Here is a 25679-nt window from a genome sequence, read left to right as displayed (position 1 = left end):
AAATATTTTGCATATAAGTTGAATGAATCAGTGGTACCAAGCACATTGTGTTGGCACCATATCCCTAAAGAACTGTAAGTTTTAAGTAAAAGTCCCTCTGTCCACACAGCTTCCCCTCCCAACCCCCTCCTTTCCATAGATCTGTTCCTACACTATCAAAGTATACTTGGGAAGCTTGTTAGGAGACCTTGGAATTAATAGCTAAAGCTAAAGCCAAAATGCTTCATGCAGAGTTGGAGAATTTGTTTGTTGAAACAGTCTGTATGGACATTGCTAATTGTATGTTTGAAGCCAAAAAGCAAAAGAAATAGAAGAAATATTATTTTCAAATAGTATTAGATTGTGTTCAGATAGTATTATCAATAAACGCATTGGTGAATCAAATGATAGGCTGTATACAGATCCAGAGATTACATTTTCACTGTACACTGATAAATCTGCAAACATTAGAGAAATACTTGGAGGTAAATTGTTGGCCATCCAAAGAAGTACCAAAAGAAATTATAAAATATGAAGTATTCAAAACAGTAAATTAATCCTTTGAAACAAAGAAGATGTTGTAGAAATAGTATTTAAGTTCATGATCAATGATGAAACTTCATCATTGGTTTTTACATCAAAAATTCATTCTGGAAAATAAGCAATACAGAAAGGCTCTTACATGTTAAAGTCTGTTTGTAGACCAGAATTCCACATTGAATATCATAAAATGAGTCTAATAAAATCCAAGCTGCTTCAGCTACACATGTTTTCACTTTCACGGGAAGAAGTGGGATCAGAGTACCACTGAGCTATTTGATACCAGAGTCCATAAGCTGTCCAAAAGGAGACTTCTGCTGATGTCTACAAGATCTACAAGAAAAAAAAAACTTCTTGGCAAATGATTTCCACATCACAGATTAGTTGAAGAATAGGTAAACTTCCTCAGATTTAGAAATACAACACAAAAATATATTAATGTGCTCTGATGGTTTATGGATTCAAAGCAGAAATTCAACTTTGGAAAAATGAAGGTAAAAAATGATTGATTCCCTAGTGATACTTAAAATTTGAATAACAAGAATCTTAGAATCATTTAGACTAATAAAAGCTACATCTGTGTAAAAGTGGTTGGGGAAAACTGTAAATTATTTTTGACATACTTTCTATGAACGGATGTGAGCGGACTGAAAACCAGTTTGCAGTATCAAAAAAAAAAAAAAAGAAAATGATGGCTAGAGTTAAAGAACAGGTCTTTTAGTGCAATTTAAAGAGACCGAATTATTTCTATTATGGTTACTATCAAGAAAGTAGTTTTAAGGAAGCAGAAAAGCAGTAAATACACATTTATCATTTGCTACAGGATCACAGCTTGCTTCTTGTGCAGAGTTTCTTGTTGAAGGTGGCTTTTAAGAATTTGACATTGAATTTAATGATACCAAGTCTAAACTTGGTGTTACAAATGATATGTTCACAGGAACTATGGTACAAGTCTTTTATTTTTAAAGAACTGAGTTTTTCCCCCAAAGTCTGCCAGTATACCATCACCAGCTCTATTTTTGAGGGCCTTTACTAGGAAAGAGATGGGAAGTACCAAGAAAGAGTGGATCCCAAGAAAAACAGCATCAGCAAAATATATTTCAAGGAAGTGAACAGATACCTCTACCAGATAGTAGGACTAATGAAAAATTGACATCAAATTATGTAACACAGAATGCAAATATCATGTACGAAAAGGGAAATAGTGGATGAATGCAGTTATCTTTTTCTTTGACACAAATGACTGGCGCTGGACATTTTATGCTTTGTGTCTGCATAGAACCCAATACGCTGCCTGACCTGCATTTGAATGAAATGTAATGTGAAAGGTAACAGCCCCTTGCAACACAGGTTAAATGACAGCATGCTTACTCAGGCCACGGCGAGGGAATGTTTAGGCAGCACTGCTCATTGGCCTGTTTTCCCGAACTGTTTTAGCTGCAGAGCTATGCAAGTTTTCCAGATTATTTTCAATATTAAGAAGTCACTAAGCACACCATTTCTTTACATTAAACTTACGACTTTTAATATTGCTTTAGTTTAAATATAATCATTTAAGAAGCACAGGTTGAAAGACATTTCAGTGAAAGAGTTACTGTAGTGAATATGTGGGAATGTTTACACCTTTTTTGTGCGCTGAATCTTTCATTGTGGCAATATTTATTATCTTCATTTAGGTATGATGTTTTCACTGGATATTAAATTTTTAGGTTGACAGTTATTTTCTTTCAGTGTTTTAATTAAGGATTATTTTCTGCCTTCCAACTTTTTCTTTTATGATTCTCTTTTAGAGATAATACATCTTTTTTTTCTCTTTAGGTATACTGTATTTCATCTTTCTCTGGTTGAGATTTTTCTTTAGATTTTTAGCAGTTTAACAAAAATGTGCCTACGGTAAATTTTCTTTAGATAAAACTTTATCCTAATATTTGTAGAACTTCTTCAGTTCAATACCTGATGTCTTTTGTGAGTTTTAGGAAAGCCTTGGTAACTCTGTCTTTACACACTTCTTTTGCCACATTCTCTTTCATCTTCTGAAATTCACATTACAGGGTATATCTTTTTTAAAGATTCAATTAATTTATTTAGATAGTATGTGTGTGCACAAGCACAAGTAGGGGCGGAGTGAGAGGGGGAGAGAGAATCTCCGCCAGACTCCCCACTGAGCAGGGCTTGATATCAAGACCTGAGCCGAAATCAAGAGTCTCGCGCTTCACTGACAGAGCCCCGAAGCTGCCCTAGCATATTCCATCTTTTACTGTGTCCCATGTATCTATGATATAGTTTTGTATGTTTTTCATAATTTTTTCCTTTATGTGCCTTAGGCTGGATATTATTTGTCTTCCAGTTCACCAATATGCTCTCTGCAGCTAAATGCATTTTTTGAGGTCTTAATTTTATTGCATTTTTCAATTTGGAGTTTCCATTTGATTCTTTTATAGATGTAGTTAGCTGACAAAATTCTCTATTTTATTACCTATTTTATTAAACCTTCTAATTACAGTTATTTGAAAGGTGCCCTTATTTTGAAGGCATGGGTAGGAGTCTCAGATGAAAGCCTTCCTTTTTAAAGGTCCTAAAGTCATTTGTCTTTCTTGGCAATATGAAACTGCTGAACGTGCTGGTTAGTTTTTGAGCCTCTTAGGGGCTCCTTCCTTCTGCTTAGTTTCTCAACTTTTTGCCCTGCGCATTTTAGGAATTGGCAGACACCTTGAAAGGAAAAGCTGTGGAGAAGTTCAGGCTCACTGTGATCTTGGCTTCTCGAGTCTGAGCTGCTTTGGTGGTTCTCCAGTGATTTCGAACAGTTGCTTTTTGTTTTATTTGTATTTTATGGAGTCAGGAAGGCCAGTGTGATTCAAGCCACTTTCAGAAGCTGAAGTATTCAGTTTGTACCTGTATTATTTTATAGCATTTTCAAAGCATGAAAGAATGGTTTTAAAAATAAAGGTTAAACTTGTACTCTGGGTATTTTGCCGTGGTCTTCTAATACTGAAGTAAAAGATACAATCTTTGGTTAGTGCAAGAAATAGGAATAACATTTATTGAATTTTGAGTTTCAAAAACATGGAGGCCCTTAATAAACATTTCATGATCATTTTCAAGTCTTGTTGGAAAGATAAAAAACAGATCTTCAAAAAAGATATAAACTACTATCTGATGTGGTACCTAATGTGGAATGAATTCTAGTATGGTGCATACTATTGGAGGACAAAGGACAAAAACTAATGTGTGCTGTATACCACTGTTGGGTTCTTTAATCACCAGAACAAGCATATGTGTGAGCAGGTGATGTTTCCATTTTAAAAGATGAGGAAAAATTGTCAGTTGTAAAGAAAAAAAAAGTTTCTAAAAAGTCACCCATAGTCCACTGAGAGATAACCACTAAGAACATTTTTGGTCTAAGAACATGTCTTTTTTCCAGCACATATAAATGTATAATATATATTATTCTGAAGTAAGGAGTTTAGTAACATTTAATTTTAAGAAAGTGTTTTAGATGAGCTATGTGCAATTCTAGCATAAAACATTTTTAAACTTTGAAGGGTAAAATTTCAGTGGTACTGACAAAAAGTTTATTAAAATGTATGCAGCTGACATTTTCTTTTCAGTAATGATCTGGACAGTGGAATATTGGTTCTCTAAATTAAGAATTATGTCAATTGACCTATATAATTATATGTTGTGACTTTTTTTAAAAGTTGGTGTCATTTGATGCTTTTTGTTAAGCTTCCTAATAACTGTTCTGTTTATATTTTAAAGGCCAAACTGTTTTCAGATAGTGGTTCAGCACTTTAGTGAAGAACATTACATTTTTTACTTTGCAGGAGAAACTCCAGAACAAGCAGAGGTAAGTTCATTGTTTTCTCAATTACTGCAAACCTTTACTTAGCCAAAGTTTCTTTTTAACTAGGAAACTTCTGCATTTATGATAAGTAATAAAAAGGAAAACTGAAATCTAATCATCTTATTATTTCAAGGAATGAGAACTTTGATGTGTAAATTTTTTTTTTTAAAGAAATGCAGAAAAACTCAGTGAAGGGTTATTAGAAATGAAAACTCCATTTTAAATTGACCTTTAAATACTTTGTCATGTTGAGGCCAACTCAAAGTGCTCATTTAAAGTCCTTTCTGCAGAAAGGTTATAGATATTCTCAGTACAATCGAAAGGTAAGGCAGTTAGTTTTCCTGAGAAGCAGTGTTATTCTTCACTGGGTGAACTCCAGGTCTAAAAATAGAAGTTCAGTCATCAAAAATAAAAAGTATTTTAGGAATTTTCTATTTTCTCTAAGTCTACATATGATGTCTTACTTTTAGCACTAGGCATTGATCCATGTGCAATGCCCTTCTTATAACTTTTATTAAATTTTAAGCATCACTGTGATGAGAGAATGTTTTAAAAAAAAACCTCTTGTTAAAAATACTTGGAATTCTTCATAATATTTCAGGGGTGGTATTTACTGGTATTTTGTACAAATATGATATTTTTTTGTTTGTACTCTATGGAAAGAATCTGAAGGTGGTTAAGAGGTCAAAGAAAACTTTATTGTAAATAGAAGATAATTTGCCAACTCTGGATATGGAGCAGTAGCTCTTAGAACTGGATCTTGGCTTGGGTCCTTGATTCATAAATTATGAAAAAGTCTTAGAGTCCAGAATAAACTTGATGAATGAGCCACATTATTTTATGGTTCACAACTGAATGTCCTGTTTGAAATCTTTGCAAAATATTTCAAATAAACACTGTAAACATATAACACAGAAAACCTTGTTTTGTGGGTATTATCCCTAATATTTAGATGCAAAAAGTAGAGTTGAAAACATTTCAGTAACAGATACATATTTTTTAAATGCTGGAAATTGAGTTAGTCAAGAAATTTAACCTTTGTATCCTATGCTCCAATTATTTCACCAGGTTCCCTCTTTCTCAATAAAGATGTGTTATATACTTCGGTAACATTTCAGTATAAGTAGAACATTTTCTTACTGTATTTATACGTAAACTATTTTACCTATTCTTTATTTCCACATACCACTTAAAGTCCAAAAATACTACCTGTATTTCCAGTCTCTGTTACTTTGGTGGCCTATGGGATCTTTGGTTACTCTCTTCTATTTCCAAAAGCTATAGTAATTGATTAGGGCGTATTTTGTTCTGTAAAGATGTCCTCTAAACATTCAGAGTTCAGACTGAAATAGTCAGCAAGGTAAGGATATAACTGAGTAAAGCAGCAGTGCAGAGCTTTTGGAAGTAAGTAAGCCAAAGTGAAATGTTTAGATTTATTTTGGATAAGCCTAAGATTGTTTTCTCCTTTCTCCAGACCACTAGATAAACATTTAAAAATACAGCTTCAATTTAATGTGAAAATTAGCATGAAATTTTTTTTGAACCTCATGTTATATTTGAAAAGCTTATGAATTAACCCAGATCCCCTTACACATTTCTACCTATATCATCATGGTCCAAGGTAAGATTAGAATGCTAGTCATGAAGTCAGTCATCACATGATCAGTTGGTTTTTCAGTCAGCCCTCCTTTCACAATACAAAACTGCTTAATAACTTGATGTGAATTATATTTTTTGTCTAATTGTCACTCGTGGCATACTTAACATTAATTTAGGGATTCAATAGAAATATAATTTTAGGGATGATTATAATTGTTTTGATCATTGTTTTATGGGGCCACAAATATATTGAAGTGCAGCATACTCTGAGTATAGAAATAGTAGTCTGGAGCAGGAAAGAATTCCTGAATTTGGGGGAAAAAAAAACCCTGGTTATTGAAAACTGAATAAACTATTGTATAGTATATTTTTTTGAAATGCTGTTATTTTTTGTAGGACTGGATGAAAGGTCTGCAGGCATTTTGCAATTTACGGAAAAGTAGTCCAGGGACATCTAATAAACGCCTGCGTCAGGTGAAACTTAATTTTCTTTGATTTCATGTTCCCACGTTTCGCTTTATTACTTTACTCTTTATTTCTATCAGAATTGTTTTGGGTAACCTTTCAGACACTTCTGAGTTCTTAAGAGAAGTTTATCTTTTCAGGCATCTTAAAGCCATGCTTTCACTTGGTTCAGTAACAGAAGAAATATTTATGAAAAAATATTCTTTATATACCTGCTGGGTACTTTAGTCCATAATGCCATCTTTTGAATACATACCAAAGATTTTTTTTTTCCTTCTACTTGAAATAACAATACCAAACCAACAGCCAGAAACCATTCTGTTGGGCACCTTCATTAGTTTTTTATTGAAAAAATTATTTTGGCCTATTTCAAAAAAGTACAACTAAAAGTAATTATTGAAAAGATCATCTGACTTTATTATTCCAAATAAATTTTTTTGTTTTTCACTTTATAGTAATTGCCTTTGAAGTCTGTTATGTAACTGTTAGGTAGTGTCCTGTCTTTGAACTTTAACATGTCGTACATGTTCAATTTATAGAGAGTTAATAAGCTAGACTTTCTAGGTGTGTAAAGTCAACTCTATACCCTCCGTATCTTTGCTTTTTTCCCCCCTGTATTGTTATCTTTGGATAGTTGGAAAAGGTTATTTTACTATTCTTTAAGTTTGGAGCAACATTTTGTACAGTATTATTGACCGAAGTGATTCTTGTTGTATTCGTGGAAATTTCCAGTAAGCTTTGTGAATTTAGTACAATGTTCTATTGCAAGTCAATAAATGGTTAATATTTAGATGATTACATTATATTTCCTGTAACCAAAAGTCTGACCCTTTCCCTAAGGACAGTTAATTTTACACATAATTATTATGTGTTCTCAAATCATATTTTAACATTTTGTAAGCCATGAAAAATCAGTTTTTGCAGATTGTGTCTTGTGTGAGACTTCAGCTATGAAGTTACCATTTTTAGCTATAATAGAATAAAAAATAATACAATAAAATCATAGCTAATGTGCCTTGAGCCCTTCTGCAGGCATTTTGCTATGTATTTCCATGTATTACCTCTAATCTTTAAAACAGCTTGCAGTGTAGACTTTATTCTAATTTTGTATCTGAGGAGGTGAGGTCCAGAGAGGCTGACTTGTCCTGCGCCATGCGAGTAGTATGTGCTAAGGGGGGAAAGAGACCCTCATGCTAGAAAGTGAATGATCTCTAAGTTTTGGCATCATAGCTGATGAATAACTGAGCTTCTTTGGATTTGTATCTTTATCTGTAAATGAGAGGCATAATCCGTGTTGTGAAAGTGTTTTCTGGCTGTGGAAGGTGTATAGATAAATCTTCCAGATAAGGATTTTGATTTGGGGGATGACAGTTGTTTACTTTTATTAATAAAAAAATCCTCCTCTATTTCATTTTCTCTTTTTTATTTTTTAAGTAAAAAAGGTGCATTTCATTAAATTCCTACAAGAATATTATTGGAGGAATAACTTAAAAAGCAAAACTGCACTTCAAGAAATAATTTAAATGCTTGAATGTTACATTGTATCACATAAAGAGGAAAATATAATTACAGGTCATAATGTCTGAAGAAAGGGAAAAAATCCGTTTTGGTATTTTTTAAATAATTGCTTTTGAAACATAACTCATAATTCTTGAAATCTGGGATAACAATTTTTATGTTTTTTTTAGGTCAGCAGTCTTGTTTTACACATTGAAGAAGCCCATAAACTGCCTGTAAAACATTTTACTAATCCATATTGTAACATCTACCTGAATAGTGTCCAGGTAGCAAAAACTCATGCAAGGGAAGGGCAAAACCCTGTATGGTCAGAAGAGTTTGTCTTTGAGTAAGTCTCACTTATCATTACATTAAATCTTCTTCTTTTACCCTATTGCATTTTCTCTCTCTCTCTCTCTCTCTCTCTCTCTTTTTTTTTTTTTTGGGTGTCTGTCTGAACTATCAGAACAAGGTACCAAGTCCAGGCATTTTAATAGTACTTACATTTTTTTCCCCTGCTTTTATTAGCAAAGTGCTATATCCTTGGTTTTTCACCTAGTTCCTAATAGGAATTAGTGTTACTGACAAGTTCAAAAACATATACCAAGACACATACAAAATGTTTATAATGGTCAAAGATAGGAGGAAAAGTATCATTTGCTTGTCTGCATTCCTGTATTTCAAATAATAATATGTTTGGAATCTAGTTTTAAATTTAGCATTTCAAATTGTTTAGTAGCAGAAATAAGGGACTTATTTGATACTAGAAATAAAAGAATTAGAATTTGAGGCCAGAATATTTTGTTAATTCTTTTTCTCTCTTCTAGTGATCTTCCTCCTGACATCAACAGATTTGAGATAACTCTTAGTAATAAAACAAAGAAAAGCAAAGATCCTGATATCTGTAAGTTGATGCAGAAATTTCTTTCTGAAGTAAAAATGTTACATACTTTTTTTCATAATGAAATGTAGTCTAAAATGAAAATTTTAAAAAGTGCAAATACTACAGTTTGACATAGTTTCTTTTCGTACTCCTAAAAATTTTGATTGAGAAAAAGTTTCTCTAATAAGAAAGAAAAGGTGAAAATGGCTAACCTGTGCATACTGTAAATGTCAGCCCTTGCTACTCAACTCTCTCTCCTCTTTCCTTTGGTCCCCAGAGGACAGGGGAGCAAGAGAACAGGAAGAGTGGCTGTCCTTCTGTGGTGCTTCCAGTATCCCTTCTTTCTACTTTTTTACATTTTTCCTGTTTTCATAGACTGTTACCTAAGTGGTTAAAAGCCCTCTATTAACATGTTTTCTTTAAATTAGTCTATGATTGTATTCATTTCTGGTGAACCTTATCGATCTTGTTTTCAGTTGGCACATCTTCTCCCACCCAGCCTGTTGCTGAAACAGGTGGCAGTGGGGATTTAGATCGCATCAGCGTGAGTTAGGTTAATACCGTCTTAAAAGTCAGGCTTAGGGAAAGAAGTGATATGCATTAACAGATCAAAGCCTGAATTTTCCTCTACAAAGTATTTATTCTTTCGTTTCTGTACTACTTAAATGCTTAACATTTTCTAGTGGTCCCCCATTACTTTTAAGAAAATCCAAACCCATAGTAAACACAGAGGAAAGGCCCTTCCTGTTCCACTCTTCCTCACTGTTGCTCTCCTAAGTGTATCTTTGGTATATTCTTTTATAGACAGACCAGCCTTCTTAGCGCTCATAAGTCATCCACGGATTGTAAAAGTGCCCACCATACCTTCAATTTGGACTGTACGCTGTTTCTCTGCCTTTGTACTTAGCTACACCTCCACATCCTGTTACATGTCGACTTAAGGGTTACCTGTTTGGAATGGATTTTTCCACGGGCTGAATTATATATTATTTCTCTGTACTTTGGTAGCATTAACCACTGTTAACAGCACTTACCACCCTGTACCAGGATTGAGTCCTTGCCTTACTGTGACTTCCATGCAAGTCAGAGACCATGTCTGTATCTTGCCTACCAGAGTCCAGCACAAAATAGGCATTGAGTAGATTAATGAAGCAGGCATCAAGTATTGAATTTATGTTACTACTGAAAACTCCTTTAAAGCATTTAACACCATAGAGAAGACAAAATGTCAGGAAAATTTACTGGTATGACAAATTACAGTGTCCTCTTTTTAGACAAGTAATCATTTGATGTTTTTCTATCAAAGTATTTATGCGCTGCCAGTTGAGCCGGTTACAGAAAGGACATGCCACAGATGAATGGTTTTTGCTTAGCTCCCATATACCATTAAAAGGTATTGAACCAGGATCCCTGCGTGTCCGAGCACGATACTCTATGGAAAAAATCATGCCAGAAGAAGAGTACAGCGAATTTAAAGAGGTATTAAGTTATTTACCGGTCTGATTATTTTTGATGGAATTAACAAATATCTAACATTTAAACACAAGATCCATTAAGTTAAACATAGTTAATGTCGTAGCTTAGTGCATGGTGGGAGGCATAGAAGGTTGAAAAGTCTTGTGGGAGTATGACACTGGTCTTAAGAGACTATAAATGTGTAGGCTGTAAAATTGTTTTTAATATATTCAATAGAACATATTTCTAAATAGAAGAACATAATTCCTGTGAATCTCACTGAGAATGTTTAATGCCGTGTACTTTGAACAATCTTTCTCGGTGTCCTTTTTAGCTTGTACTGCAAAAAGAGCTTCATGTCGTCTATGCTTTATCACATGTATGTGGACAGGACCGAACACTACTGGCTAGCATCCTGCTAAGGATTTTTCTTCATGAAAAGCTCGAATCATTGTTGTTATGTACACTAAATGACAGAGAAATAAGCATGGAAGGTAAAGCACAGATGTTTTAGTGTGATACTTTAAAACAAATCATCTTGCAAAATACGTTGTTATTCTGTCTTTCCTTCATTAAAAATTAAAGTTGGAATGTCAGTTCTGATCCTTGTGCTGGCTAACATTTGGTGGTTTCTGTCCTAGTAAATTATTCCATCAGAAGTCAAAAGAAAGTGACTTCTTAACCCTATCAGTGGCTCAGGGTGCTTGATTATTAAGCATAGTTTGGTGTGCCTACCAATACTCTCTTGTTTATATTTTACTTGCTAATTCAGTGCTCAAAAGTTGGGTGGCAGCTGCATTTTATTTCTAGCTTCTAAGTGGCCTGGACACACAGTGCTTTGTGACAGCTTACAAATTTGTCACAATCCCTTTCTAGCTAGCACTTTGGCTCAGTAACAGTGCTTGCTTCTAGGCTCCCCAATAAACTAGAAAATATAAAAGACATAAGATTTGTCAGGAAAGATAGAGTGATGGTTAAGATGTTACACTGAGATTGTCTTTTTTGGGCAATATTTGTGTGTTTTACATTAATAGCTATTTTTTTTAAGGTAATAATTTATACTAGGATTTTGTGGGTCTTTTTTTCCCCCATTTTTTGCATTTAAAAAAAATTGGAAGTGTTATTGACATGCAATATCCTATTAGTTTCAGTTATACATCATAGTGCGCTTTGGTACTTTTATACATTACCAAGTGACCCTCATGATAAGTCTAATTATTCATACCACTATGTTCTTATTCGGAAATTAACCCAGAATTTCCAAAGCGAGGGCTCAGTGGATAACAAAGCTGAATTCTGATCCTATTTTTGTCACTCAGTGGCTCTTTGGTCCTAACAAGTCGTGTGACCATTCTAGGCCTTTGGTTTTTCTTATGAATATGGCAGTGTCAACACCTTTTCCTGTTGATCTAATGAAGTAATACAGTCCTTTGAAGAGTTAAATTTATAGAAATAAAGGGATATCATTATAATCCATACTTCAGTGCTGCATGCAAATAAGCATACTTAAATGGCTATGTTTGGGAAAAAAAAATTCATTTAATTTCTAATCTTGTTCACATTAGTACAATCCTTTATATAAATAATCTTTTAATATAAATATTTATGTAGATGAAGCCACTACTCTATTTCGAGCCACAACACTTGCAAGCACCTTGATGGAGCAGTATATGAAAGCCACTGCTACACAATTTGTTCATCATGCTTTGAAAGACTCTATATTAAAGATAATGGAAAGCAAGCAGTCTTGCGAGGTACGGATTTCATATTTTAAGTATTTCAGCAAAGAGCATATTTTAATAGGTGATGCTTTATAGCTAATTACATTTTAAGGAAAATATATTAGCTTTCTAAAATTATTCATCAGAGCATTTACACATTTTGAAATACATTTAGAAAAATGTTAGACAAAACAGACTTTTTAAAAAAGATGTACTTTGAGATTAAAAACCTCAAATTGTACCAGAAATTAATCAAATTACTTTCTCATTTATCCTACTGTACAAAGTATATGCTGCTTTCAGAAAGTGTACATGACATAAATTGGGAGTTTTGCTAGAGACTTTTGTTGTATAACCTAGTTACTAAGGTCTATGAAGCACTTCCTAATAACAGCCAGGGGTGTCCTTGAAGGTTTTGGGGGTAAAGAAGTAGGACATAATCCATTCAAAAGCAGATAAAAACATTCTTTTAGGATTACTAAGGCTTCAGTGTAAATTCATAATAAACCATGAAGAGAGAGAGTGGAATCTCACAGGACTCTTGTCTCATTTTATTTTGAAGCTAATTAGAGCAACTACAGAAGGAAGATACTAGATACATTTTTTAAAGATCTGATAGAAGCTTAATAAAACAAGGAATTGCTTTTGATAATGTACATTGGGAGCTGTCAGAGGCTAATTTTGCACTAAGTTGTCAATTTTTACTAATTAGCTTAAAGGGAAGAAATTGAGGATTTAGTGTTTAAAACTTGGGGTAATGCCATAGTTGGCCTACTGAAATGAAGTAAGTCTGCAGAGAGTCTCTGGCTGAGTCCTTAGATTCAGGCTAGGGAATTCAGACTTACGTAGATGAATCTACTCCACTGATTCTAGATCAGAAGTCTTAGATTTTCAAGGGCTACTGGAAAAATTTTGAGAAAGGTTCATTATTCTGTCTACAGCATTCAGAAAAGCCTTTCTATTTTAATATGAGGGTTGTTTCAAATATAATTAAAGATTTTATAATACATGGTGATCATTATTCTCAAATACTCAGTATATTTATGTGTATGTGATCACTAAAGCTGGATTTCTGTCTTGTAGTTGAGAATATTGTTTTAAAAATAAAGTCTAATCTAATTTCTGTGGCTATTAAAAATCTGTGGTAAATGAATAAGAGAACTTTATCACTGTTATGAATCCCAGAGCAACTAAAATGTTCTGAGTAATCACTGCTTATTGTACAGTTGAGTAATTGGGAATCAGTGGTAAATGAGTTCCATAGAGCAAACTACTTAAGAATTCCCATTTATACCCACCCCCCCCAAGAGCTAAAACAGATTGAAAAATGGAAAAACAGAGAACCTTGAAGAACTACTGTTTACCTTGATTCATTTGCATTTATCATTGCCAAGATGCATTTATATTAATTTATTCCTTCTCTTAGTTAAGTCCATCAAAGTTAGAAAAAAATGAAGACGTGAACACTAATTTAGCACACCTATTGAACATACTTTCAGAGCTTGTGGAGAAAATATTCATGGCTTCAGAAATACTTCCACCGTAAGTGGTGAAATTTTAATTTGACAAACGGTACTGCATTTTGAAAAATCTGTATTTCTAAAACATGTAAACTTTTGAACTATCTTAATGTTTTTTACTCTGGAAGTTTTTTTTTTTTTTTTTGTCTTTACAAGGTAAACTGTGTTTAAGGCAAAAGAGTGACTTGAAGAAACCATGGTGGTGAAATATTTACATTAAAACAAAATTGTGTTTTCATACAGGCTAACATGTCTGGTTTATATAGTAACTTGGGTCATGAATAGAGACTTATAATCTCAGATTTGAGATCATAGATATCTTAGTTAAACGGACACCAGTTTGTACCTGCTTAATAGCTTTTAGTGTAAGTGAATTCACTTATTTAGGTAGAAGTTATCCTATATCACTGGAATCTGAACTTATTTCCGGTACTTTTCCCCGCATTAATACAGAGGCACTGTAAGAATGTTAAGATTTCTTCCAAAGTAAATGTAAAGAATTGACTAAATGATGATGAAAACTATTTGTTTTCCTTATCCCTTGCTGAGTGTGTCCTTCCTTCCTTGTAACAGAGTACTTTTTTGGGGGGAAAGGCCAGTTGCATTCATATGTGTATTTACTAAATTAAGCTTCTGGCAGCAATGAGATCAGCATTTTTCCCTTGGTTTGTGTATTGAGATGATTGTGTTGTTTTGGCAGGACACTGAGATATATTTATGGGTGTTTACAGAAATCTGTCCAGCACAAGTGGCCTACAAATACCACCATGAGAACGAGAGTTGTTAGGTAAGGCTCATCAATTTACTTGTTATATATCATTGTGTATAGTATGCAGAGTGGCTGAAAATTTGGAGTAACAGTATACAACTCAAGACTTTTTTATTTTACTTTTATCTCAGAACCCTGTTGAATATTGGCTGAGTTCGGACAGCTACTAAGTTTTAACTTTATTTTTGGGGGGACGTTACCAAGAGATATTTAGCTACTTTGTGCATTTCTGAAAACCTCAACGCTTACGTATAATCAATTCACTATTGGGAATTTTTATCCTGTGGACAGAAAGGTTAAAAGTTACATAACCAGCAAACTCTTTAGCTAACTTTATATAGTAGTAATCGTATACACATCACATTACCTACACGCATGTACATACATCTAGAGAGGAAGAAGAGGGAAGGGGAGAGTGGGAGGAGTGAAACAGAGCTTGATGTGGTGCTACCAAGGAAGAGCAATAACGGAACCACTGCGGTGCTGACTGATGGGTTTGTAGCAGTGGTTCTGTGCTAAGCTCCAAGCCAGAACCTCCAGTTCCAGTGAGCTTGCCACACAGTAATTAGGAGGAATTGCTTTGGGCAAGTCACAGGATGTTGTACCTCCTGTACGGCAGCGGGACACACTTTGATATCACTATTTTAACTTTTTCTGATGAGGAAGCAGATCTGTAGAAGTTAAAATTGTTTGCTTAACTTTATATAGAAAGGGGTCGTACTAAGGCAGAACTAAAGGCCAGCCTTCTAAGATCCAGTCAGATCTCTGACACCATTGTAGGCTTTTGATAGGTACACCCGGCCCACTGAAGACCACTGGAAATCAGTGTCAAAGCATCAGAGAATATAGGGGTCTACTAATAATAGATTCAGTAGAATACATCCTGCTGTCATGTTATATCCCATTAAAAAAAAACAAAAAAACAAAAACTAGACAACCACTGAAGACACCAATAGCATACATTTAGTTTTGAAAAAAAAAGTGTTAATCCTGCCCTCAACCAAAGTTTTGTAAAGAGGCTTCTACTTTCGTAGAGAATATTTCTCTTGGTTAGTAATGATATGACATAAGAACGAATGACAGATTCTCTATTTTTTCACTAGTGGCATAAGTTTCAGCACAGTTTTGTGTGTGATGTAAATTAAAGCCTCTGTAAACTGTTTCAAACAAATATAATTGTTAAGCAAACACAGCAGGAATTTCTGCTGTGTGAATCGTCTGACACGATAGGGTTTTTAAGGGGTATTGATGCCCAAGGTGATGATTTCTGTCCCTACTAACAAGCCTTTAAATATATATGTATGTATCTAGTATTCCTTTTAAATTTAAAATCACCTTTACAAATTCACAGAAAATAGATTTGTATACTGAAATTCTTTCATGATTAAATTATAGGTTATGGTTCAAATTCAAACAAGTATCAAAATGTTTTCAAGCAAATTTGTGCAAGATTCTTCATAAATTAGTTTAAAAAAATATTTAAAGAGCTGATAATTGTGTATTATAATTGCAATAAATGGTATCTGAGAAGTAACAATCATTTTCTAAGAGTCCAAAAAGTAGTAAGCTGTCATTAGGTTGGAAAGTAAATGTCATAAAGTTGACTTATCCTCTCTGTAATGGAGAAGGTGAAAAGTGAGGTCTTTTTAATAAAAGCTTTATATTTATAGCATTCTATTGTATACATTTCCATTTATCAAGAAGTCACTTTTCTCTACTAGAATGGATTCTTATTTTTAGGATTCACCAGCAAAATCAGTTATAATCAACTTGATTTATACAGATTTTATTTGGCTATTCTATTTAAATAAGGAAAGAAAGAAGTGAGAGAATGAGAGTTTTAGCACCATATAGGCCTGTCTCTATAAAAAGGATTAATTCATACTCCTATAGTATTTCAGAAAATCTTAGTGTTCCTAAAGCTACTGCTTCCTCAGAGTAAGTATACTGGAATAAATAAGGAGTTGTCAAGACAGTAAATGTTACAGATGTAACTTACATCTTCCCAAAATAAACTGAAAATTCCAAATTTGGGAAAAGTAAATAGTGTAAGAAGCAGAGATACACATACCTTAAGTAAGATACTTAAGCTATTTTCTTAAAACTTTGTTTGGGCTTTTTACATCAGTTCAAAGCTCATGGTTCTACAAGTATTAAAATTTTTGTTTATTATTTTTATGTAACATATATAGTAGTTTTCTAAAAAGAAAAAATTTCCCTCCCATTCAGTGGTTTTGTTTTTCTTCGACTTATCTGTCCTGCCATCCTGAATCCACGGATGTTTAATATCATCTCAGGTAATCAGCTTTTGATAAAATTTTGGAATTAAAAAAATTAGAATAAAATTTCATATTATTTGGTAAGGTTATTCATTTTTTCTTTTTCATCTGATTTTTTATTATTCTCCAGTTCTAAGACTTGATATAAAACATTCCAACGCATCCTTATCTCCTTCTTTCCTTTTGCTACTTTACCTTCTGCATTTTGCTGCTTTTCTTTCCATCTAGTATCTGAAACCTGAGGTGGCTTGATTAGACACGTATCACTTTTTCCCCATTCCCACCTGTGTCTCCAACTCTCATTATGATGATTTTTTTCCACTCTGCAACTTGGCTTTTTCAATTGGGAAGAGGATTCTGTGTTCTCTTAGCCCATGCCAGACCCTGTCACTACCATTGCAAGCTGTATTTTAAAGTCAAAAAGATAACTACAGTTGCAGTAGTACTCTGTGAATACTTGACAGTGGCCCTTGAGAGATACAGAAGTTTGTGACCAGTTAGATAATGTTAAACTCCAACAAACCAGATTTAGTTTGCTTACTGCCCATATGTCCATTATACAAGGACTTTCAGATGCCATAAGTTTCTTTCAAAGAAAGGTGAACAGTGTTATTTGTGACTACAAATGTAATAATGAGCCATTAAAAACAGAAGGAACCAGAACCATTTTTCTTTTAGTAATTAGAAGCTCAAAGTTGTGTTCAAAAATACTTTGGACTGCATCTTAAGTTTTACCTTATTATAGTCATCACATCTCTTGTCATTATCTTCTATTGCTATTAAAATGGTTAAAACCATGGTTCTATTAAGAATTACGGGTTTAGCATTCTGTTGGAGAGATTAGTTTATCTGAATGTTGGCCTCCAAACCACTAGGCAATACTCATTTACAGTTCAGCTTAAGATTAATCTAAAATCAGGCAGTCAGATAGACCTACCTATACATTTTTAGTTACATAATTCTGTTATGTTTCAGGGCTTATATGTTAATCACTACAGATGGATTTCATTTACACCATACTATGTATATTCTCTAGGGAAATGTTTCCGGACTAATCTTTACGGTTGATACTATTTTTTTTCTCTTCAATATATAGCAGAAGTCCCAGATTTTATCTTTGTTATTGAGCTCTAAAGTGATTTTGTAGTCATTTGGAGGTTGGTAATAGGGAATTGCTCAGATTGCAAATTGCTAACCTGAAGGGGTTGGAATTAGCTGTGAATTATCATGAAGCAGGTGTGTGGAGTGACAGTGTTTTTAGCAATAAAGATAAAGCTTTAAGGGAAATATCAACCAGCTGAGAATTGCTGAGTCTTGTAGCAGCAACTTTTCACAAACTAGAAGTATTAATAAATGTATTTAACTCCCCCCCCTTTAATTCAGGTTTTCTTGTGAATTACACAGGTCATGTCATTTCCAAGAATGTCAGTATTTTTAGCAGGAAAAAAATGTTTAAGTGTTAAACTTTATACTGCTTTCCCTGAAAATGCCTTTGGAGTCTGTGTCATTACCTGTGCCCAATTTTTCTTTTATAGATTCCCCATCTCCTATTGCTGCAAGAACACTGATATTAGTGGCTAAATCTGTGCAGAACTTAGCAAATCTTGTGGAATTTGGAGCTAAGGTAAAAACATTTTGATAAATCACAAATGAAACCTTGAGATGATAAAACCATAGAATATAAAGTTTTCAGTAGTGTCTCTTGCATAAAGACTATTACATTTTTGTTGGTATGTATGTCTTTTTAAAAATGTTACTATATTTTAGTAATGTATATTTTAAATGTATATTTTAATGAAATTTTAAAAACCACTGTTTTAGCAAGTATACAGAAAATTACATTTTCTATTTCCAATATATTCATATTTTCCTACTCTTAAATATAAAAGTAAGCATATTTTTAAATGTACCTATTATTTATTTTCACCATAAACATTTACTGTAAATAACTCAGATGAGGTCTTAAAACATTTATATGTGATCCTACATAAGGATAAGGATTGTTAATAATCTAGTAGTGGTTGTACCATGTGGCCTGATTTTGTCAGTATTTAACAAACTTCTTGCCATACCCGGAAACATAACAATCATTACATCATCATATAGCTGTTAAGTAGTCTTTTACTTAACATTTAGATGGCTTCCAACTTGTCACTGTTACAAGTATCCATATAGATTTCCTTTCAAAGTTTTCCAGTTATTTCCTTAAACTTAGTTTGGAGGAAAATTCCTAAGTAAGATTTTTTGCTTTCCAGAGCCTTGCCAAAATTCAGTATTGTTTATTTTTTGCCAACCTGATGGAATAATGTTACTTTGATTTTTCACGTCTGTTTCATTGGAATTGACTGATGAGGTCTTTATCATCTTCTGTGTATTGACTTTAAAAGAGCTTCTGTTAATACTAAACATTTTCTGTTTTACATCATAGCACATTTTTAAATAAGCTTAATATGTTGTTAGTATGAAGAGCAGTTTATTGTATGGCTTAGCTTCTGAATTTATCTGAATAGTGAGAAAGGTTCTATTACCTATTCCTGTTGCAGTCTTTAGCACACTGTATTTTAATTATATTCTCTGCTAGATTCTAAGCTCTGGGTTGGGCCCATGTTGATCTTGGCAGTTGGCAAATAATAGTTTCTCAATAATTATTTTTGAATGAATTACAGTTGACCTCTGACACACAGGTTCAAACTGCACGGGTCCACTTATTCATGGTTTTAATGTATTTTATTTTAGTATTTTCTTTTCTCTACCTTACTGTATTGTAATAATACACAATAGAATATATGTAACATACAAAATATGTGTCAATTAACTTTAGGTTATCAGTCACGTTTTGGGGGGTCAAGTTATTTATGGATTTTTGATCACTTGGGGTGGTGCTCTGGGTTTTATTTTTATCCAGAATTTCTTACTCTTTCACTAAAATACTCTAGTTCCTTGGTATAGCTTTTATTAGAAGGAAAAGTTAATTCTTGTGAACATGTACTGCTGTTGATGTACATAATCAGATACATAAGAATTCTTGCTACACATTTGGTTTTGATGCATACAGTAAGCTTTTTGTTCTATTTTTAGGAGCCCTATATGGAGGGTGTCAATCCATTTATCAAAAGTAACAAACATCGTATGATCATGTTTTTAGATGAACTTGGGGTATGTATATAATTTTTAAAGTACTTTGAGACCTATAGTTAACATAGTGAGAGTTAACTCATTTAAGCTTCTGACTCTTGATCTCAGGCTAGGAGTTCAGGCCCCACATTGGGCTCCACTTAAAAAAAAAAAAAAAGCAAAAAGCTGCCTATTTTTGTCTACTTTCATAAGCAAATTATTGATTATAACCACTTATTTTTACACCAAATGGTTTATATCAAGTACTTACTATGGTAGCTTTTGTGCTTCTTGTGTTATTTTTTAGTATGTCTTGTTTTTCCATTATCCCTTTAGCTGGTTCATCTCTTTACTGCAGTACTTAGCTGTACTTGAAACAAGATAGATGACCCAGATCTGACCAGGTTAAATAAGTAAATGGACTGTAGAGTGAATGTTCTTGGGGCTTCACTAGGAATAAAACACATGGATTTAATACTATACTTCATTCAGTGGGACTACCAAAAAATCACTATTTATAAATTAATAGAAATGGTTATATATTAAAAAATTCCCTAAGACCCTGTATTTCTTAGTAAAGCTTAATTTTATTGTTATAGACCTACAGATACTGGGTCAGTTAAAAACTAAAGTATATTAGTAATTCAGTTCATTAAAAAACAAATAGGTTTATCAAAAAGATTCCCAGGTTAGCCAGGTGTTACGGCATTAGGGAATGCTAGGGTAGGAGACTGAGGTGCCCATGTTCGGCCTTAATGTATTCAGATCCAGTTAAAAATACAACCACACCAGTATGCTGTGCAGCTAACCAGTACTGCCTGAGTGTCCCTCATTTGCTACCTCAGGGATAAAACCAGTGTGAAAGAAGTTACTTGCATCCATACTACTCTTTCAAGACTCACTTCAAATTATCTACTTCAGAAGGGCTTTGATGGGAACTAAACCTGAGTCCAAGACCTTTTCATCTGCTTCCTAAGTATCCTCTGCAATCCTGGATATCCATGTTGCTATGGTCGGTTTACCTTTTAGAGAGACTGCAAGCTCTCTGAAGGCAAATACTGGTTCTCTTTCCCCTCTAGAATCCTCCATTCACTGAATGAATAAATGGGTAACTGAGTTAATTAACAAGAATGGACTATATTTCAATTGTTTGTTCATGGCATAGAAAACTATTTCGCAGTTTTTAGGAATGCAGTGGATTTAGTCAAAAGTACCAGCAATCTGAGCCCATGTTGAATTTTATTCCAAGGCTCAAGCTAACATTGGTGTTTAGTACAAAAAAGTACTAAGTTATTTAATGACCCTTAGCTGAAGATGCCATAATCAACACTGATCATTTCCACACATTACCAAGTGTTTTGGGCACAGGCCACAATAATAGCCTGATAGGTTCTCATCACGCTTCCACAGTGTAACTCCTAACTTATATAAACTGATAAATCTGGACAAACTATTGTAGCTCAAGTTCTGCTTGCATTTAATCCAGATTAGCAGTTACACTGTTTTGTGATCTATGTGCCAAATCAAAAAAACCCCGAAACTCTTGTTCGGTATTCTTATTATTCTGAATACCAATTAAGAGTTTCTGTCCTGTTTAAGAACATTGGAGCCTGGTTTTGATGTGAATATTAAGGTCCCAGAATCTTAGTACTGAAGGTTACACAGCATCTTAGACTGTTAGGAGAAATGTAAGAGAATAAATATGTTAAAAATTGTTTATTATAAGCAATTAGGATCTTTTCAGAAGTGACTGTAATGATTTGTATTTCTAAAAGCAATCTTATCATTCCCATAAAGAATGTACCCGAACTTCCGGACACTACAGAGCATTCTAGAACCGACCTGTCCCGTGATTTAGCAGCACTGCATGAGATTTGTGTGGCCCATTCAGATGAACTACGAACGCTCAGCAATGAACGTGGTGCACAGCAGGTAGGTTTTTGCCAGCCTCCTTAACAGTGATGTTTGATTAGCACTTAAGCAGAATGTCAGCATAAGACTCAGAGAAGTAGCTGAATTGTGGTCAACATTGTTATTTTATCAATCAGTTATATTTTTAAGAATCTGAATCCTCCTCCCCAAAGATCTCGGACCCAGACTAGAAATGCGTGTGTTTGACACCACACAGCATGAACTCTCAAGTCAGTAGTGATGTGGGCTTATCACACGTACACAGCACGTGGTCAAATGACTTGCAAGCTCCAGATTCAGAGATTCTGGAGTGTGGCCTTGAAAATAATGAGCTCTTCCTGAGTGCTGTTGCTGTACTGGCCAACCATGTGGCAGGGGCCTTGGAGAAGAGATTAAAATAAAGCATTGTATTTGTGGATTCCAAGTTTTCTTCAACCAGAGATTCTAATCAATCACTAGCAGAGTATGTGCCACTGGCCCACTTATGTGTCTGTGGTACATACAATGTCTTGCAGCTACACTGGACATTTTATTATTATGATCTGCCTTAATTAAAATAAAATTCTTATTGGAGAATTTGGCCTATTTTTAGGCCCAGTGTAGTTCTGATCCTCGATCCACTAAGGATAATAATGTCCTTTGTAATGATAAATCTATCTTCTGGCAAGTAGATATGAAAATGCCAAATGAATTTCTATCTAGTGTACAAAAATTCTATACTGAGTCAAGGACTTAATGATAGAAAGCATCAAAATTTTATGCTTTAAGTAAATGGTTAATATTTTATGAATTCCTTTGAATCAACGTGACTATTTACAAAATCCAGGTTCCCAGAAATTTGACTGAACTTTCATTTCTTTACTAATTATTTTCATACTATTTTTCCTTGTTTTAGCATGTACTGAAAAAGCTTCTGGCTATAACAGAACTGCTTCAACAAAAACAAAACCAGTATACAAAAACTAATGATGTCAGGTAGCAGCCTTGGCCCAAGTGTTCTGCTTGGATTCAGCATGCCCAACATGGTAATTCACATCAGTACAATGTCTCCTTTGCTCTTGCCAAAAAAATAGCACACCTTTCCACATTCCAGTGATGTGTGAGCTATGCAAACAAACAAAATCCAAGATTCTGCTGGTGACTAAATGTGCCAGCAGCTTTGTAAGCTATCTGTGCAGGAAATTTGCACTTTTTCCACATATGGGATCAATCTTTACCAACATCTGAGCCTTTGTGTACAGATCACCTTTCACATGACAAAATGCTATGAGACTGACTATACCTTGAACTTGGAAAATATATTTTCAATACATCCAATTGCCAAAGTTTTGCTGCATCTTTGAAAAAGAACTATGAAACCAACTGACAAGGAAAAGGATTCTAACTGGATTGCTGACTGTTCTTACTGTAACTTCTTCCTGATTAGGAATATGACCGTTTGACTGTTCAATGACTATTTGTATTTACAGTTTTCAGAGTCTGCCATTATAATAGGAACAATCTTTGCTGTATACTTTTTTTAAAATACTGTGCTATTATTTCTCTTGCTGGAACTGTTGAAAGAAAATATGATCTATTGCTCATCAGCTTTATTTTTTAAACATACCACTTATTTTGTTGGAATTGTCAAAGACTGTATTTAGATCTCATGATGCTTTCGTTAAATGTTTACAACAGTAAATAGTTTGAATTCAATAAATATTATTGGTCACTGTACTGATCAATGCATGTTACCCATTCATCCATTCTGTAGATTACAATTTATTTTGTGTTTAAAAGTCTGGAATGCTTTTGTTGAAAGTACTCATTTCCAAATTGATTTTTTTTTTTTTTTTACACAGTTATCCATCCTTGAACTTCTGACTACTTGTTCTATCTGCTGCATATTTAGTTTGTATAGTTTTGCTTCTGTATATGTATTTTTGTGAAATATTCACAAGGGTTTAAGTTAAAATAAAACCAAGGGTTATCTTGAATAACTGATTACTTCTGTCTAAATACAGCTCAGCATTCAGTTTCATCATTCTCCTCCTCCTTCTGGGGCAGTTCAAATTTAGCACCAGAGCAAGGCCCGGAGAGAAGAATCACAATTCCTTCTCTCCCATGAGTGTGCAGGGGAGAGAAGGCCTACAAAAAGTACATGGCAGAAAAGCATTTTCCACAGTAAATAACTTTCCAAGAGCAACACTTCAGTTAACACTTTAAAATACAGGAAAAAAACAATCAGGGCTTTAAAAGATTGATGCATAGCAAAGGTGTCAGCTATTGGAGGCTGTTTCTTCTGCAGACGCAGGCGAACAGCCTCCTTTTCCTTGGTGTCTACGCAGTTCCCCTGACCTTTCCCGTCACAACTGCTTCACTGCCATGGCAGTAGCCCAGTTGGGTTACAGGACAAAGGACGGACCAGAAGGGATAGACCAGTGACCACTCCAGAAATGTTTCAACACTATGCAAAAGAGGGCCAAATCCTAGTGCGCGGCAACTTACTCTTACCCCATCCATCACTCATCAGTCTTCACTGATACTGACCTATCATCCTCCATTCCCCTGGCAGGAATTTCCTCTTCTGCCTTTGATATTTTAATGCTATCTTCATCTCTAAAGCTGTAATAGGAAATGTGTCATGTACCTTTGTATGCCTTGCAGTAACTAGTTGGGTCAAAGATGAAAGAAAACCACAAACTTTCTAAAGGGGTTGGGTAGGAGACTTTTCAGAAATAAATGTGGACCTTGCTCTGATACCAAAGCTTAGTGACCTAAAAGAGAAGCAGGATCAAAGGCATGAACACTACACAGAGACGAGCAGCACTGCTGCTTCACTTGGACTGCGTAAGAAGGTTGTCAACTTAAGCTTCTGTTCTATGTAAAAAAAAAAAAAAAAAAAATCACGCTTCATGAATTTCATTCATTGTTCTACAATTAGAAGGCACTAAAAATAAACCAAAAAAGTCAAACTTTGTAAAGAATTAGAAGAATATTAGAATATAATAAATACTGCCCTCAAATACTGAGGTGGAATTAAAATGGTACCTGCACTTTCATGGTAAGCACGGCCTGGGATGTGCTGACGCTGAAGACAGCTGTGTAGCCATCAAACTCAGATTTACAGGGCTACTGAGTTTCTCAGAATTCCTACAACCAGGGATCCCTGGGTAGCTCAACAGTTTAGTGCCGCCTTCAGCCCAGGGCATGATCTTGGAGTCCCACGTCGGGCTCCCTGCAAGGAGCCTGCTTCTCCCTCTGCCTGCGTCTCTCTCTCAATAAATAAATCTTTCAAAAAAAAAAAAAAAAAAGAATTCCTACAACCTAATTTTCCAGACAAAAATTTGACATTCATAATTTGGTTCCAACTTAGAAACTGAACAGTAAGATCACAGTTAAATACCTGAACAAATGAACACTTAGAATATGCAAGCACCACTCCCATTAATCCTATGAAAAGTAGGCATTATCTTCCCTATTTACATCTTGGAAAACTGTCACAGCTTTAGAACTCGACCAAAGTCACGGAGTGAAACAGACAGCCAAGGTCATACCCAAGTATCTTGGTACCATCATCTGTGCAATTACATTTTAGATCAGCTCACTTCAGTTTGAATTCAATGTTTTGAACGTATTTAATTTGAAAAGTTCTTAGTAACTATAACACCTGTTTATATAGATTGAATAATGTTAGTTTTGAAACGGAATATACAATTTGCTATCTGCTCCCCTACAGCAACTTTATCTTTTCGTCTAGACCGTATTCAAGACTACGTGTTTATCTGATTTCTTTTTTAGAACTTATTTGGTAATGATTTCAGGTAACTGAGGGGAAAAAAATGCAGATGATGATTACCCTGGGTTAACTGGCTTTCAGTTTCAGTTGAAGTACATTTTTGTCGTTCGGTAGTTCTATACAAAAAAGCTAAGTATATCATGATGACCTTTGAGACGGCATTTATAAAGGTTTCTAGAGGGCAAAAACCATGTCCTACCATGTTTAAAGCTGATTACTTGGTTTTATTTTTTGTAGACCTTTTTTTTTTGGTGCCTTTATTCCCTAAAAGGATAGGTTTGCTTATTTTAAGACAATATAGGCAAATAAATTATAGCTCTGACTA

The 25679-nt window shown here is 34.2% G+C and overlaps 1 protein-coding gene across 1 annotated transcript in view; it reads left to right on the top strand.

Annotated features, from left to right (window-relative positions):
• RASA1 (RAS p21 protein activator 1) overlaps nucleotides 1-23555 on the top strand; it is a 108807-nt gene extending 85252 nt beyond the window's left edge. Inside the window, exons 12-25 of the mRNA XM_072792677.1 lie at nucleotides 4279-4366; nucleotides 6359-6436; nucleotides 8116-8273; nucleotides 8752-8828; nucleotides 10114-10286; nucleotides 10597-10756; nucleotides 11874-12016; nucleotides 13410-13525; nucleotides 14204-14290; nucleotides 16502-16569; nucleotides 18087-18175; nucleotides 19630-19707; nucleotides 21463-21597; nucleotides 22472-23555. Of these exons, the coding sequence (XP_072648778.1) occupies nucleotides 4279-4366; nucleotides 6359-6436; nucleotides 8116-8273; nucleotides 8752-8828; nucleotides 10114-10286; nucleotides 10597-10756; nucleotides 11874-12016; nucleotides 13410-13525; nucleotides 14204-14290; nucleotides 16502-16569; nucleotides 18087-18175; nucleotides 19630-19707; nucleotides 21463-21597; nucleotides 22472-22555 (1534 nt within the window). The 3' untranslated portion in view covers nucleotides 22556-23555. The remainder of the gene's footprint in view (nucleotides 1-4278; nucleotides 4367-6358; nucleotides 6437-8115; nucleotides 8274-8751; nucleotides 8829-10113; nucleotides 10287-10596; nucleotides 10757-11873; nucleotides 12017-13409; nucleotides 13526-14203; nucleotides 14291-16501; nucleotides 16570-18086; nucleotides 18176-19629; nucleotides 19708-21462; nucleotides 21598-22471) is intronic.
• Nucleotides 23556-25679: the final 2124 nt, after the last annotated feature.

Source organism: Canis lupus, chromosome 2, assembly GCF_048164855.1.
Source record: "Canis lupus baileyi chromosome 2, mCanLup2.hap1, whole genome shotgun sequence".
Taxonomy (NCBI): Eukaryota; Metazoa; Chordata; class Mammalia; order Carnivora; family Canidae; genus Canis; species Canis lupus.
The sequence above is the reverse complement of the archived record's forward strand: the minus strand, read 5'-3'. Positions and strand labels throughout refer to the sequence as shown.